This window comes from Ornithodoros turicata, chromosome 4 (genome assembly GCF_037126465.1).
Source record: "Ornithodoros turicata isolate Travis chromosome 4, ASM3712646v1, whole genome shotgun sequence".
NCBI classification, from domain to species: Eukaryota; Metazoa; Arthropoda; class Arachnida; order Ixodida; family Argasidae; genus Ornithodoros; species Ornithodoros turicata.
The window spans coordinates 68,328,093-68,339,393 of NC_088204.1; the positions used below are offsets into that span (position 1 = coordinate 68,328,093).

At 44.8% G+C, this 11,301-nt stretch overlaps 1 protein-coding gene across 2 annotated transcripts in view; it reads left to right on the top strand.

Annotated features, from left to right (window-relative positions):
• LOC135391776 (rho GTPase-activating protein 44-like) overlaps positions 1-11,150 on the top strand; it is a 64,136-nt gene extending 52,986 nt beyond the window's left edge. The window contains exons 16-18 of one of the 2 annotated variants that reach the window (XM_064622209.1): positions 4,120-4,369; positions 7,106-7,347; positions 7,949-11,150. In XM_064622209.1, coding sequence (XP_064478279.1) covers positions 4,120-4,369; positions 7,106-7,347; positions 7,949-8,531 — 1,075 coding nt within the window. In that variant the 3' untranslated portion in view covers positions 8,532-11,150. The remainder of the gene's footprint in view (positions 1-4,119; positions 4,370-7,105; positions 7,348-7,948) is intronic. The other variant, XM_064622210.1, reaches the window with a different exon arrangement.
• Positions 11,151-11,301: the final 151 nt, after the last annotated feature.

An 11,301-nucleotide genomic window follows, 5' to 3' on the forward strand; every position in this document is an offset into this window, starting at 1 on the left:
CGTTGAATATGAAAGATGTGTAAATGTTTAAAAAATATGAAAAATACCTAGACGTGCATGACAAATTTGTAACATGGAACAGCTGTTTGCAACTTGTCGCATGTCGTCAGTCTTATTTTTGCTAATGTTACACCGGTGTGTTCATGAGCCCATACTGGCTCACATTTTGATTCGATATCAGGGGTTGCACACTAAGATGTCCAGCACGTTGAATATAAAAGATTTGGAAATGTTTCAAAACTTTCAAAAATATCAAAAATACCTAGATGTCCATCACAAATTGGTAAGATGGAACAGCGGTTTGCAACATGTTTACATGTCGTCTGGCTTATTGTTGCTCATGTTACACTGGTGTGTTCGTGAGCCCATACTGGCTCAGATTTTGATTGTGTCAGGGGTTGCACACTAAGATGTCCAGCACGTTGAATATAAAAGATTTGGAAATGTTTAAAAACTTTCAAAAATATCAAAAATACCTGGACATACATGACAAATTTGTACGATGGAACAGCGGTTTGCAACATGTTTACATGTCGTCTGGCTTATTGTTGCTCATGTTACACCGGTGTGTTCATGAGCCCATACTGGCTCATATTTTGATTGTGTCATGGGTTGCACACTAAGATGTCCAGCACGTTGAATATAAAAGATTTGGAAATGTTTAAAAACTTTCAAAAATATCAAAAATACCTAGATATCCATGACAAATTTGGAAGATGGAACAGCGGTTTGCAACATGTTTACATGTCGTCTGGCTTATTGTTGCCCATACTGGCTCACATTTTGATTCGATATCAGGGGTTGCAGACTAACATGTCCAGCACGTTGAATATAAAGTTTGCGGAAGTTGAGTGTTTATGTAGTCATCTTTTATTGTCCCTTATTGTAATGTACGTCCACAGGACTGACCAATTGTGTTAAAATTGGGTTGTTGGTATCGGGTAGTCATAATGATGTTCAAGCAGCAAGCTCTGAGCAACCTGTCGTCCTGTCCTGTCAACAAGGTTGTCTTGTCTTTTGTTGCTTGAACATCATATAATCACAACACTGATTTGTGGATATAACTTACATATTTATATTATGCAATACTTTTCTCACATCAGCAATGTGCAGGGAAAAATTAAATAGAGCTGTGAAACCTGCGAATTTGAGTTGTTATATTTGTGACCCATTAATAGGTGTTGATTCTGGCACAGGAAGGAGTGCCACTCTCATCAGTTAGTGTCAGCTACTGAAGGGGCACAAGACAACATTATTGAGCATAGTTTGGCGATATACTGCTCCGGTAGGGATAATACCTTAGAGAGGCTATATGCAAAACAAACTGATGTAGCCTGCTGGATCAAGCACTTCCTTCCGAGGTACGCGGGACTGCCGTTGCGTGCGGTGCCGACAATTTCTGTACACATCACTTTTGGCTGTTATCAACAATGTAATACCTACATTTCAATACTGCGCGTTTCCAGTTCTTTGAACGCCGTTGCCGCTAACAGTTGACTGCGTGACGGCCGACATCTTTTAGTTCGAGCTGCGTCCGGCGCCGTCCCATACATATCGTGCCCGCAGAACGTCTCTTTACCTCATATGCATCGTGAACGAAACGTGCGGAGTACACGCACGCGCGTGTGACAATCAGACCTTTTGTTGAAGATGTTTCGAGTGTGTTACTCCCAACAGGTGCTTTTCTATATCCACTTTCGTCACATTGTCGTCGACAAAAGAGTTGTTATACACCCGGGTTACGTTTTCACCACTTCCATACGGAATATTCTTTTCGCAGGTAAGACGAACTAGAAGTGCTAAAAATACCGAACGATACGAGACAAGTTAGTAAATAAGCGTCAACTGCCTTTATTAGGTGGAGTCATCCACGTAAACTGCCGCTCGAAATGAAGATGCGAGACGTATTGACATTGTTGTTCGGCCACATTTTACAATACGCATCTTTCGTTTGACCAGACTACATGCAGCAAGTTTATTGCCGTCGCCGTGATCCTCGAGCACCTTTTGGAAGTCGTCTGCTCTCACCGCTGCAAGAAGGCGCGAGAGCAGACGATTTGTTCATCCAATAAGCGGTCTGCCATCGTAGCGGATATCGATGTTGCCAACAGAAATCGCAATGTGCTGGCGCTGTTCTTATCAACTTAATTCGTTTATTTAATAACCGTGGCGATTCTGGACGAGCAAATTCACAGTATTACGTTTTCAGATATGAGGAATCGAATGGTACGCTTTGTGGATAGGCCAGGGTGTACGAGACCGTCCCTTTAAGACGGTGTTAGTACTATGCTTTGGTCTGAATCATGTACTAGCTGTATTTCATTATGCTAAAATCAACAACAAATTAGATATTGCATTTGCTAATTAGTATCTGATCGCTCTCTGCCATTAGCACTTGAAGTACAAATCAGGAGAGACTTACTTTTTTCAATGCTCTTTTTGGTGTTGTCCTGACATGTAAAATATGCAGTAGACACGCGTTACTTCAAACCCGGATATTTCGTACTTTTGATTACTTCGGACATATTTTTTATATAATTTTTGTTTTGCCTACTATATTTTTAATGTGGTGTTAAGCTCCTTAACTTGAATGTCAACTTCGCTTAACTCTAGCTTTCCGTTCGCTCGTGAAGTGTTTCTGCCCGCGGGAAGCGATGAAACGAAGCCTGCGAAGTGCGAAGAGGCTCCTGTTTTTGATTGGTTACGCCATTTCATGGGGCACGTGAATCATGTGCCACGTGAATCGTGCCAAACGCATGAGCGCAAAAAGTGTGCACAAAAAACGAAACTTCAGCCACTCTGGCTGCCCGTACACAGACATCGTCCGCTGCTGCACTCTTCCTTAATGTGCTGTACATAATGTCTTCTAGGCAGAAATGCAGCTGCTGACCGACAATTCGGACAAAACTGTTGGCACTGTCAAACGCCCCCTAGGACCAATGTACCATATTTTCCAGTGTATAACTAGAGCCTGATGTTTTAGGGTTTTTCCCGATTCTTCCCCGAATTTGCACCCCAAATTGAAGGTTGGCTCTTTAGGGTGAAACCCGATTTTTACATGGCAAATTGCCCTCACTGGGATGTCTGTAGGAATGCACCAACTTACTTGTTTGGCAGAAAAATGTAGTTACATCACCGTTTGTACCAAATCGTTACAGTTAGTTTGAATAACTGAGCCCGATTTCTCCCCGATTTTAGCGCAACGGAAGTTTTTTTCACCCAAATTCGCACGAATTTGGTGCACACGTTTATTTACCCGATTTTTACCCCCCGAATTTAGAAAAAAAATATTTCCCGAAAACTTCAGGCTCTATGTATAACCAGGGTGTCTACCAATCTGGAAAACCTGGGAAACCGGGAGTCGTCAAGGAATCTTGATGCAATTGAAAAAAGTGAGGGGATTGTCAGGGAATTTGCCAAAAAGCAGCTGAAGTCGGGGAAAGTAGCAGACAAGTGCCGATCGGTGACTGACCTGCAACGCCGCAGCAACGTTGCCGCTGGTAGCAGTTCGCCAACATGACAAGCTCGCAGACACCAAGTTCCCTTTTGTTTTGGTCTGGGAATTGGGGGTCTAGAAGAGTCGGTGAAAACCTGGAAGCGTCAGGAAATTTTAAAGCCTGCAATTTGGTAGGCACCCCGATAACACACACTAATGCATAACGTGCAGCAGGGGGTGGAAAGACCGGCATTAATAGTGCACACTGTTAAACTGTCCACCACCGTTGGTGGCCACGGTAATCAAAGCCTGTGCATCGTGTGTAAGTAATTTTTATTGAGATCAATCATCCAGATTGAGATCCAGATCAATTATTTTATGAGATCCATCCCGTATGCAGTATTTATCCGAGACTTCCAAGCCCGATACGACAGATTCGGTGCATAGTATACTACGGTTGGTGCAATTTGTGTAAGTGCATGTATTTCTTGCATCTATATTCTTGCCTTTGAGCATACAGAAGAAACATTCACATTCTAAACATTCCACAGTACAGCCTTACAGCCCCACATTTAGCTTACCAGTATTTCTTGAGATGCAAGTTCACATGAAATCATTACTTCGGTGCTGGCTCGGTCTCTAGCAGGATATTGATTCAGGGAACTGAAATTTTACTTCTTCAGCTCCTCAAGCCCTCCAGGACAAAGCCCACGTGCATTTCACAGATCTGGCAAGAAGCCCGCTCCCCCTGCTCCCGCTGGAGGAGGAGGAGGAGGACAACCGCTCATGCAACCGAGAGATCGTTCCTCTTTTGTACTGACGTCCCACATGGAAGCGAAGCTGCCTCCCGTCTCACCAGCTCCACGGCAGAACACCGGCGGGACGCTGGAACGACGCAGGCCCGTCCCACTCGCACGGCAGGTAAACAGTGAAGTAGGTTCCAGTCGTTTTATAATGTTTGGTGAGGCTCTTAACAAGGAAGGGATAGCACTGAAACACATTCCATAGTTCCCACTTGTACTGAATACCCTGCAATTGCAGTCTTCAATGAAAGCTCTGCAATTTTCTGCTGTCCTCGAAAACCTTTGACTTTTCTGTTTTGTTTTTTTTCCTATGAGGACCACAGTGCAAATTCCGTTTACCGTAATTTCACGCGCATACGCTGCACCGCAGATAAGCCGCACTCGCAGATAAGCCGTGGGCAATACGACGCAACTGATTTGTGCGACAATTGAGACCGTAGAGAAGGCATTAAACCCTGTGGTCCATACTCCGAGGTCAGCATGGTGTACAACAAAGGAGGTCAATTCCAGTGTTCTACCAAGATCGGATTGTGCCCTTGTTGCGTGTTTTTCATGGATCGACAGGTCAGTGGCCTTCCAGAAGACACGAATCACTGTCACCACTTTCGTTAACGCTGGTTGGGGGAAGGCACCAGGAGGGTCAGCCTACTCGAATGTAGACGCGTCCCTGTTACGCATTTTAGGTGCATTAGCATGGCGGTGCTGTTCCAGAGACACTGTCGGCTTTTTCGTTAAAACCAGCATGGGGAAAATACCAGGGAAAAATAGTCATAAGATAAGCCGCACTGGTAGATAAGTCGCAGAGCGCCCGTGAGAAAAAAAAATTGCGCATAAACCACGGCTAATACGCATGAAATTACGGTATATCGAGTCTGAACTTTTAGTAGTTTCAAAACCACAGAAGTTCTCATTCATTGCAATAGTGATCAGTAGCGGAAGCCAAAAATGGGATAAAGTAACGAGGAGGCCTTCATTGTGCTCATCAGCCTTTCTACCTATTCTATGACATCGAGAGACTGTGAATGGATGGATCACCGTTGTGCAGCCCCATGCATTCCGTTGGGTGATGCCTCGAGCACATAGTATTTTTGTGAAACATTTAAAACCGGCCCCAGTGGCTCAGTTGGTAGCGTGTTCGCCTACAGGCCTCAAGGTTGCGAGTTAGAACCCGGTCGAGGTTGCCAGCAACTCGGCAGGACACAGGTTGCTTTGACACGCAGTCTTCTGCGAGGGACATTAGAAAACACAGTGTACTGTGTTTTGAGATTCCAGTGCACATTAAAGAACCCCCAGGTAGGCAAAATTATTCTACAGGCAGACCACTGTGGCGTTGCTCGCGATGTAAAGCCACTGATTATAAATTAAATTATTATTCAAATAGCCCTAGCTTCACTGTGTTTTTATATCGCAGGCAAAATGACTGCACAGCCTTAGAGGTCCTCAAAAGACCCTTGGATTTTTGTTCCAAAGTATACTCGTAGCCATCAAATTCAGTCACTGCCTTCAATGTCCTTCATATCTCTTGCTGGTTTCTCAGTGGGAGACTACATCTCCTGTTTAAATTGAAAATTCAAATTTAAGTGATACAAAATTATGTGACAAAAAACCAACAAAGAAACAGGGCAGTGTTGGGGACACATCTGCTATGAGTAATAAGTCAGTGTCGTGTTGTGACAGTATCATTTGTGTGTGCTGAAGCTGCACTCCGTAGCTTGCAGTGCTCACTCTAACGCTGTGCCCACCCAGCGCCGCTCAGTGGACCCTCATTGCATCTGACATTTTGTCTTTCTTTCTTGCAGAACCTGATGCTTATATCATCTCACGTATTTTCTTTGCAAATGTTGCAATATTTCGTAGCTGAGTAAAAGCTCTTGTCAGTTTTTTTCCCCTTTTGCATTGTGTTACAATTACTAGTAGAGCTGGGCGAATATTCGGAATTTCAAATATTAATCGAAAAGTTTACTCGGTTCAAACGGTATTCGCAACAAATTTGGTCTATTCAATATTTTCAAATACGGCGGCACCACTCCGTTGACGTGCTTCAGCCCGATCGCCATCATCATCATCTTGGTGGGCATGATGTTGGGTGCGTGCGTTTGATACGGAAGTCTGGCAGTCTTGCACTGCCGCAGTGTGATTCATGTGGAGGACGAGGGGATGCTTGACGAGCCACCGGCAAAAAAGGAGAACTCTGCCACCTGAGCTTTAGGGCAAACTTTGCTGTTGCTATGCGCAGCGCAACACGGGTGTCTGGTTTGTGGACGCATCGGCCGAACTATACGATGTGGACTGCTTCTCACGTTCAAAATAACAAACTTCTTTATCAACAGAAACGTATGGGCATTTGAAGGGACCTCCGAATTAAGCAAAAAAACAAAAAAACAAACAAATTATCGGAAGTCGTATTAACGGAAGTCTGCTGTAATTTTGACTCGGTGCCTCGTGGAATAACAACCACTGGGTTTAGTGCTGCATACAGCGGCAGAGAGAGGGTTGATGGCAGTGATGGTACACCAATGAGGCTTATTTTACCAAGCTTGTGAGGATACCTTACCTGTCATGTCGTTGTGCGCCGTAGCTGACTTAATAGCATTCTGCGTAGTAGTCATGCCTTAGTTATCGCTTAATTAACTATTTTCCAAAAATGCTACATTGTGAGCATGAAAGCAGGATCAACACACTGTCGGACACATCAGTACAACACACATACTTTTGAACTTATAGCCATAGAGGGGACACTCTTTGAGACATCACCTTATTTCCTAGTTTCCCCATGCAGCTACTATAATCTTGTAGTCAGAGGAGGGCTTCTTGATTGCTGTTGTTTCGCTTGTGCTGCTGTTGCAATGTTTTCCTCTACCAACAGGTGTCAAAACCCGAGGTGGCTGAGAAACCCACGCAGCTTCTGCACCGGAGATCTCAGGAGAACATCACTGAGACTTGCAACACGCACTCCCTAGAACGACGGCCGCTACGGCCGCCTCCACCAAAGACTGCCAAGCCAACGGGTCACGTTGTGGAGCGTCCCAGCGTTCCGCCTCCAGAGAGACCCAAATCGGACCCCCACAAACCAACACCGGAGCCTAGGCCGCGGTCAGAGACGCTAACGTACGTATGGCAGGAATTGTTAAGCTGGAGTACCTGTGCAGACATAATTCGTGCTACTGCTTAGTATTTACATCTTTGCATTACATAATACCCCATGACCACACATGCATTCCTAATCTCTTCCAATTGAAAGATAGCACCTCATCGTATCATTGCCACGCAATTGATCTGTGATCTATCCATTGCCTACAAACAAAACCACAGTACGAGTCTGTTACTCCGGCAACACCCTACACGTAGAGCCTGAAGTTTTTGGGAATTATTTTTTTCTAAATTCGGGAAGTAAAAATAGGGTAAGTAAGCACGTGCTCTAAATTCATGCAAGTTCGGGTGGAAAAACTTCCAGTACACTAAATTCGGGGAGAAATCGGGCTCATAGTTACTCACACTAACTGAACTGGTTCGGTACAAATGGTGATGTAACTGCATTTGCTTAGTGTGGATTCCTACAGACGTCTCAGTGAGGGCAATTTGCCGGCTAAGAATCGGGGTTTCACCCTAAAGAGGCAACCTTCAATTCGGGGTGCAAATTTGGGGAAGGATCGCGTTGAACCCCAAAACTTCAGGCTCTACTTACATGGTCTGTCCGCTTTCTTCCCAGGTCCAGCGTAGTTGAAACAAGCCCTGTTGGGAAACTCCAGGCATCTCTCAAAAAGGACGAAGGTAGCAGCCCCCTGTCCTCCACGGAACTTCTCTCGTTCGCGGACGACTCCGACACGGAAGAGGAACTGCCCAGGAGCCGGACGTCCCTGACGAACGGGGACCCGGATGAAGAGAGGAACGAGTGCGCGGCGGACAATCTGGTGGACATCGTGGGAGCGCACCTCGCGGAGCAGGACGACGTGGTGCTACGACGCAGCTTGCGCGAGAAGGCGCGGTGGGACTTCCTGACAGCGTCGGACAGCGAGCACCCTCCAGAGAGGCCTCCGCGCACGAGTCCGTCAGAGGGCCTGGAACAGCACGGCGGGGACGAGGAAGCGGAGGAGGCGAGGAGGGAGACGCCGTCGCCGAACATCAACACGAGCGGTCCGCCGCCAGACTTGATAGCTTCGTCGGAGGCGAAGGCCGTCGCTCACGTTGATGAGGTGATCGAGTCTGAGGAACAGAAAAAAGTGGTGGTTGTGTCCGGCGTCGCGTTAGGAGAGGCGCGTTCTTCGGTTGCGGCGGAAGAGACGAGGTTGTAGCAATAACGTTTTTATTTTATTTTTTTGTTACGACGAACAGGTTCCTTTAGTAAAAAATGTTTGTTTCTTTTTTGGCGATGAAACTGTTGTATGTAAATTAAGTGAAGTTCGAGGAAGGAGGACGAGGTGTCTGTACGAGGTGCCCTCTTGTCTTCCATGAAGTCCCGTCTGAGATATTTCTTTTCACTTTTATATATATGTATTTTTTTTTTTCATTCTGTTAATTTTGAAAGTATCCTCCGAACCGATTGGAATGCTCGGTGCTTCTGCTTGAATTGTGACGACCACACTCAGAGAGTACAAACATCCTCTTCCACCAAAAAAAGGAAAGCAGACGTGACAAGTTGTGTCGTGAGATTTCGCCACCACCTTTCAATGCACGGACCAAGCTACCGAGCTCAACTCGCTGTTTTCTATTATCGTGTTGAGTTTCCGCGGTGCTTCAGTTGGAATGTCTGCTGCTGCTCTCTCAAACGGGATCAATTGATAGGAGATTTCTTGTCCACTTACCAGAGTTGGCTTGCATGCCATATTGGCAGTAAATTAGTTATCGAGAAGGGGGAACCCATCTGCTGAAATGGCATGTCCGTTTTGTTGCTACGTCTGTTTCTCTGGCATGTGCATGTTACAACCTTTTTTGCAAAGGTGAGCACATCTGTTTGAACTCTCCAGCTATAACCTTCGCAATAACTTGCACCAATCACTTTTGTATCGTTGCCACTGTTAATGGAGTTAACATAAAAGAATCCAAAGTTATGGGAACGTTGTACATATCCACCTCCCCCGTTTGTTGTCAGTATTGTTAGAATGTTGGATCGTTATTGGTAGGGAGCAGAATTTTGTAAACTGTTTCGTGGGAGGTATTGAGCGGGGTTCCACGTGTAAAATATTGTAGTTGCGTTGCCCCTACAAGGCATAATAGTAGAGTGCAGAGATGACGTCTGTGAGTGTACCAAACGTGTCCTGTGTGTGTGTGTGTGTTCCCTTGCAGTCTTGTTCGGTGTAGGTACATCAGGAGTTTGAGATTGTGAACAGCTTAGCACTCTTGTTGAATATATGGTTCAGTAGGGGCTGCTTATGATTGTGCACAAGGACAGAACAAAGGGTTAGAGGCAGAAGCAAGGGTCAGAGGAGGCAGAAATTGCCGAGCGGAGTTGGTGTCCTTCCTTAACCCGACCTGACCCAACCTAACCTAAGCATGCCCATATTAGTGTACTATGCCGACCCCTTGCACTAAATTTTTTTTTTCTGAGTCAAGCTGATGCAGTTTCTCGTCTTCTCCATCGTTAAACGATTTGTCCAATGATCGCGGAGGTTGTTTGAGGAAGCCAATCCGAGGCCCCTTCACATTGTTGAACCTTTTTGAGGAGGGGGTGAAGGAGGAAGAGCTTAAATTGTGCTCGTTTTGTGGTGTGAAAGTAACCGCATTGTTCATTATGCGAGGAAAAATTCCAAAGTTTCCAAATTCAAAAATACTGTATGCACATATGCAACTCCCTTCTCATTTCTGCTGAAAATGATGGCATATACATAGTATGTTGTATACCTATATTTTGGCTGACTTTTGTTGGCCTTACGAGAATCCTAGAAGGACAAAGATGGACGTCTGAGGCCACAAGTATTACTTCTGCCCATCAAACGGTCAACTCTGTAAACATTTCGAGTGATGATATGTGCACATATGCAGTCAATTTTTTTAGTCTGCTTTTTTTTTTTTTTCAACGTTGCAGTTTTGATAGATTGGAAAGATGAGACGAGGAGAGGTTATTTACTGTTTCTGTCATCAATTTGTTTTCCCTGTTTCATAATGACATCCATGCACCGATAGGCCTCCCTTGGTTTGAGAGATGCGGCAAGGTGGCCAGAGTAGTGTTTCTTTTGTGTGTGTGGTTCCCCCAAAAGGTTGGAATTAAATTTTGAGGTTGCAATTCCATTATAATATTTGCCTGGTTAAATGTTTCCTGCTCTGGAGATGTTGAGATGTACTGTTCTGCTACCGAGCACCTATATCCTTGTAGAGAGCATTGCTGAATACCTGGCATTGGCGTTCGAAGCTTGATTCTCACAAAGGTGCCCACGGCCTCAGTTGTGTATTGGCCCTGCCATCGGCATGTGCTGCGGGTGCTGCCGTAAAGCTGTGGTACATCTGGAAACTTCTTTTTTTTTGCAAAAGGTGCATATTTTCTTAGCAAGCTTTTGTTTGTTCATTTAGGAACAGACTACTCAGAGTGACTGTACTGTGTTGAGCTTTTGCCCTTTATATATATATATATTTTTTAAGGAACATTTTTCTTTGTCTTCAAGTCAAAGTACAGTTGTCCCCTTCAAAGACCTTTTGTAATATTGCTCCGGTATTGAAATGGTGTTTTTGTTTTGTTTTCTTTCTTTCCGTGCTAGTCATAACAAGGATGACGTTATGTGATTTTTGAAGAATGCTGCCGAATTGTGATTGAGATTGCAACTTTTTTTTGGTGTCCTCCAGAATAGCGCTTTTAGTTCCTTCTTAAGGAATGACGTCACCCTCGATAGAGCTGGGTGCCGGCTTTAATAGGAATGTGCGAATAACCACCATGGTAAATACTGTAAATTACAGTGTTAATAAAAGTAAATTTCAATGTTCTCGCTGATATTTTGCAACTGCTGCTGGGGCAGCGCAAATGAACGCTTTCAGACAGAGCGTGCGTTCCTAACTGGTGTACTAACATGTGAGGGGTGTCACCCAGTTTAATGGTTGAAGTGCTGAACATTTGAATTGTCTTTGGATTCCTAG